General features: G+C 45.7%; 1 protein-coding gene across 1 annotated transcript; it reads right to left on the bottom strand.

Annotated features, from left to right (window-relative positions):
• Window positions 1-4,864, bottom strand: LOC126548055 (cellular tumor antigen p53-like). Its single transcript, XM_050196137.3, has 2 exons — window positions 4,034-4,864; window positions 1-1,908 (listed from the first exon to the last, which is right to left on the bottom strand). The coding sequence occupies exons 1-2, from the start codon at window positions 4,745-4,747 to the stop codon at window positions 1,600-1,602; spliced, it is 1,023 nt and encodes a 340-aa protein (XP_050052094.1). The 5' UTR covers window positions 4,748-4,864; the 3' UTR covers window positions 1-1,599.
• Window positions 4,865-5,440: the final 576 nt, after the last annotated feature.

Below are 5,440 nucleotides of genomic sequence, written 5' to 3'. Positions count from 1 at the left end.
TCAATTTTTTCAATGAATTGCATTTTTATTATTATTATTATTGTTTTCCCAGAAGAAGACAAAGGGGCATACATACATTAGGGATGTGACAAGATCTTGCCATGCACTGCAATAGCTAGATAAAAAGGCAAAGGTGGTGAGACTGGTCACAATAACTTATCACACATCACAAAAGAGAATTAAAGTACCAAATTGTGAAAGAAAGAGTCGATTAAATACAAATAACATACATAAAGAATAAGCACACTCATGAGACAGCATTTCAACCAATGATGTGCAATATTGCACCAAGATGACAATGTCATGAGGTTATCACACTATCACAGATATTTAACTTGTAAAATGGCAATGACAACGCACATATAAAATTCATGTATAACAGTGGTCATGCATAAGGTTGCATCAAACTATAAAATGTAAAAATTGCGGCACTGCAACATCTTTAAATAAGGCACTACAGTCCTAGCCAAAATAGGCATACAAAATATGTCGGAACAAAGGCACTGGTGGAAACTGGAGTGCCAACAGCACAATCCATGCAGCCCTAACTTTTTTTCCCCAATATAGTAACAAATGGCTCTCACTTCAGACTACATGGTTCTCTATGTTCAAATATGTGCTTAATCTAAAACATTCAAGTTCACATTCAAATACAAATATTGAATTTCATACTCAGAGCAACGCAGCTCTTAAAACCAAGGTATTGACATACCAAACACACAGGCACACAACATATGCACACTTACATTCATTCTATACACATCTGCTTATAATCATACTATGAATTGTAACACTCCCTTGCAGATGTGTTCCCGCAGCTGTGACAGCTGATCAAGACATAGCATGAACGTGACTTCATGAAATTGTATTTGGTAAGGACTACATTAAAAATTACACTCCTTTGGGGTAAGATTTCGTGACTGACTTTAAACTTGCACTTGCTATTTCTGAAAATATTTCTTTTCTATTTCACTTGAAGGCATCACCAGTTCAGAAATTTTCTTTACAGTACTAATGTACGGAATGCAAGAACTGGACACAAGCGACAAACGAGTGTGGAAGTAGTCACCTCACTGGATGGCACAAAATTATGGCAACCTGATTAAATAACCTCACATATTATAATCATTCCCTTGAAAAATAGCAACCTTTATTAAGGTCTTGCTGCTCAACCCAGAGCTTAGTGGCACAATGTGGCATTCACACAGGCACTCGCCACTGCACAGTTCACCACTCAATCACAAGTTGCATTTCACTGCTGTGGAAAAAAAAAAAAAAAAAAAAAACCATTTCTTGCAAGAAATTAAGCTCCACTGTTTTATTTAGCTGATAGTACCTGTCTCGTGTAGTTCGTAATAAAATGGGTTAAATAAAACGTTAACAATAAAATAACCTTGGCACATGCCAAGCAGAGAGTTTTTATACTGGTTGGTCATTTAAGATATATCTGTCATGACTGGAGTCCGAATGCATTAGAAGTGTGGTTTCCTTATGGGTGTAGGCGTCACTCGGTAGTCATAGTGCAGACTCACAATTGCATGTACCTAGGTCTCTAGCACACATGTAATGGCTGTCCAATGACGCAATTCACTCGTCTGGCTAATCATCCGATTCTGAAGATGGATTTTGCCGCATCCTGAGGCTCGGTGTAGTCGCAGCATGTGCGCCCTCGAGAGATTGGTGAACATGGTATAAGAACTTGTACACGTCTCTATCTTTCACACGTAGTAAGAAAGTACCGCCACGGCCTTCGCCTCCGCTGTCAGAGCTGGATCCGTCGGTACAGTCGGCATCTCGATGCATGCTCGTTGACGGCAAGGCGGCGCGGGCCACCAGCGCTGCGCGCTCACGTTCTCCGCCTTGCTCATCGTGTCTTCGATCGCGGCCTGGGCAGGCACAAACCTTCACCTGCACCACAACGTAACACCACACATTACGATACATCAGGCACGTACCACAAGGGGGGGGGGGGGGGCTCGAGACCCCCCCTCACCCGAAGTTAAGCTGCATAACCCCCTTCCCACCCACGCCACCACTTACCACACACATTCCTAAAGCGCCGCCAAATCAATCTTGAGACTTGACAGCTATTCGGCGGTCAACATTTTGCGGCCTTTTTCACTCCTTTTGGATGGCGGTAGTTATCGGCATCTCTTGGGTGTGAAGGCCAGTTTTCTCATCGATTCGGTGCCGGCGCTAATAACTCAAGATGCGTTCACTTTTCAACGGTCACGCGCACATCGCTGTTGCTTTGTTAGTTCAACCTTCTTTGTTTAGACCGATCCAGGGACCAGGAAAGGGATTAAGTTCGTAGTCAGCTAGCATGTACGCTCGTGGAAGGAGTTGCGGCCGGAGATAGCGCCAGCTGCGTTTAACTTTTCCGTTAGCTTCTTTATTTCCTGGAGTGACGGGTCGCCGCGACGCTGGCAGATCCTCGAAACCATATACTCGCGCTATGGGTTAGATAAGGTGGAAAATAAAATCACGTAAAACAGCGCCCATCACCAAACCCTGCAAAACCATTAAAACTATAAGCAATATGACTGCCACCCGTTTCCTCGTCTGGTTTTTCCCTACACTTTTGGCGTTGTGACCAAATATACACATAGTCACAGGAACAGACTCAATTAAATTATGGGGTTTTACATGCCAAAACCACTTGATTATGAAGCACGCCTCAGTGGAGTCCGACTCCTGAATAATTTCGATTACCTGGGGTTCTTTAACCTGCACCTATTATTGTTGTGTGGCAAGATATGACCCTTTGGGTCGTATCTGGCCACACAACAATAATCATTATCTGTCTTGTCTGCATTTCCTTTCTTTAATGCTGCGAGCCTGGTGCCTTCCATGTCACGAACGGCATGCACATTATCAGCACAACAGGAAAGTGGCGAGTGCAGCATTTTCAAGAAAGAAAATGCAAGCAAGACAGGTGACCATTATTGTTGTGTGGCAAGATACGACCCAAATGGTGTACATTTGTCTAAGAGTGTAATTGTACAGCACTTTTCGTGCAAAGTTGGCAACTGGAAACGAGTCACAAAGAGTTGAGAAATTAAGTGATCTACTAAGGGAGAGCAGAGGCAACAGCCAAACAGAAATGAAAAGCGAAAATTAGCAAATTTAACAGTTGTTTGTGAAAATATTTATGGACCGACATCTCTTTGTTTAAAAGGAAGTAGAGAAAACGCCGCCTGAAGTGAAGAATAATTCCATGTGTCTTGAATGACACTTCTAAAGTTATCGGTCGAGCCGCCTGACACTTCTCTGCTGTGGTTATGTGGGTGGTTTTCTAACCTTCCGCGGTGGGCGCAGTTAGTCTAGAACCACAGCGTCCTGCGCTCTACGCGGTTGTACGGGACTCTGGCGGCCACGTATCGTTACAAAACTTCCCAAATGCGTCCTGCGTCGGACATCGCTTCAGCAAAAAGAATGTCAGACCAAGTTCAGAATTATGCATACCGAACCACTCATCTACCACCAAAGTTGATTACGCCTGTCTTTCATTCTTTAGAAAGCTATTCCTCGGAATTTTGAGAACGGCAGCCTACAAACAAATGTAATGAAAGAAAAACACCGACAGCGCACATTTTATGTTAGCTCTTCTCAGACTGAAATATTAAAAGTACGAAACAATAACAGCACATCGACCCACGCAAGAGGCCGCATTTCTACCAGAAAGCTTGCCTTCGTGCATAGCGTTCGCCGCCAGCGTTTTCCGGTAAATGTTACGGTTACATAAGCTGCAGTTGCCGGGAAGCATGAAAAGCAGTCAGGGGTCTTTGAATGCTATCGCGTTCCACTTTTAAAGGCGAATCTTTGGCGTTCTCCAAATTTATCATTTCTCTTTTGCGGGTTTACGCGTCTTTATAGCGAATGGTGGGCATTATTCACATCTGTACTAGTAAAGGTAACCCCCCGCTCCTCATTTGCATAGAGAAGTTACGTTGGGTTGGGCCCTCTCCAAAAAAAAAAAAAAATCCTGGGTACGTGCCTGAGATACATGCACATGCTGCGCGTCATGCCCCACCTGTACGACGCTGCGTGCCAAGTCCTGGCCTTCGGGTGACTGCAGCAGGAAGACTACTTCAGTGGCTCTCCGTCGCAATCCGCCCGGACAGCTGTTGCGACAGCCAAACGTCAGGCTGAAAGGCTCCGGTCCTAACGGCAGTCGAACGCAGTGACGCCCGCCGTTGGCTTCGTCGCAGCAGTTTTGTGCCTGGGGGTGATCGCAGTGGAACCACTGATCTTCGCGGGAGCCGGCGCCGAGTTCGTTTGCTGGCGTGCGATGCGCCGGACACCGCAATACATTTTCTCGCCGGGACTCGGACTCCCGAAAAACCGCGACAGCACAGACAAACGAACCTTCAGGCGGGGCGCGCTCGGTGACGAACCTAATGGGGCACGGAGCGTTCACAACAGCGTAGAGCTTGCGAAGCTGCTCGGAATACGTCCAGTTAACGTTTTTTCCGGCTTTCGGTGCACTCGCGATTACGGCGCTGAATCCGAAGTCACCGGACCATTCATTTACACATTGGTTAACGCTAGATGTATTTGGAGCCGTGGTCCTCGGCGCAACGTCGAACAGTTGCACAACGGTGTCTTCGTGCAACTCCTCGCACACATTTGGAGGCCAGAAAATAGCATTGTTTAGTTCCTGCCAAACGTCGCTGGGCGCGGAAGGCCCCAAAATCTCTTCATCTAGTAAGCCGTATTCGCCTCCCCAATGCTGAATGTGAGTCATCGCGCCGTTGCATCAGCAGCGCGAAGCGAAGCAGCCGGAGCAGCTGACAAACGCCGGCCGGCACTCACTCGAACATGCCCGGGCAAGTCCGCGAAGCGGACCACCAATCCTACCAAACCGCATAAACCGAGACGCACGTACTCATGAATCGTCGACGTAGAATAAACGTCAGTAATATTAGTGGTCACGTGCTATTAATGTTCTACCAATAAGAAGCGACGAGAGGGTGGCGAGAGCCGCAGCGTGTTTGCGCGGCAAAATTTGAACGCGCGGGTATCAAACGCACCCGCTCACCTCAACAACCTTTTTTCTGTTCTTTCTTTAACACCTGTGGCAATCATAGTATTGTTTGCATCTTCTAAAACGGTCTCTTACTTTTACGTAGCTTCTATACCTATGTATTTATGCGTATTATCTGAATTAACGACATGCTATACTATGAATACTTTGTTTAGCGCAAAACGACAGAGACAAGAAGGACGACAGGACAAGGCGCTTCTTGTCGTCCTTCTTGTCTCTGTCGTTTTGCGCTAAACAAAGTATTCATGGATTCGCACCAACTAGCTCGCCAACGCATTGTGCTGATGCTATACTATGCCTGCGGGGGTAAAGCTTACCGTACTTTTGACCAATTTTATGTTTATTTGGGCGCAGTTGATGTTTTCAAATGTTCGGAAAGTATTTGAGAAATAT

The sequence above is a fragment of the Dermacentor andersoni genome, chromosome 1, assembly GCF_023375885.2.
Source record: "Dermacentor andersoni chromosome 1, qqDerAnde1_hic_scaffold, whole genome shotgun sequence".
Lineage (NCBI taxonomy): Eukaryota > Metazoa > Arthropoda > Arachnida > Ixodida > Ixodidae > Dermacentor > Dermacentor andersoni.
Note: the sequence above shows the minus strand (reverse complement) of the source record. Positions and strands in the feature narration are given on the sequence as shown.

Coding starts and splice junctions, on each gene's coding strand:
- LOC126548055 (XM_050196137.3), bottom strand. CDS start 4,747: ATGACTCACATTCAGCATTGGGGAGGCGAATACGGCTTACTAGATGAA. Junction 1,909..4,033: donor TGGCACGCAGCGTCGTACAG/GTGGGGCATGAC, acceptor GTTGTGGTGCAG/GTGAAGGTTTGTGCCTGCCC.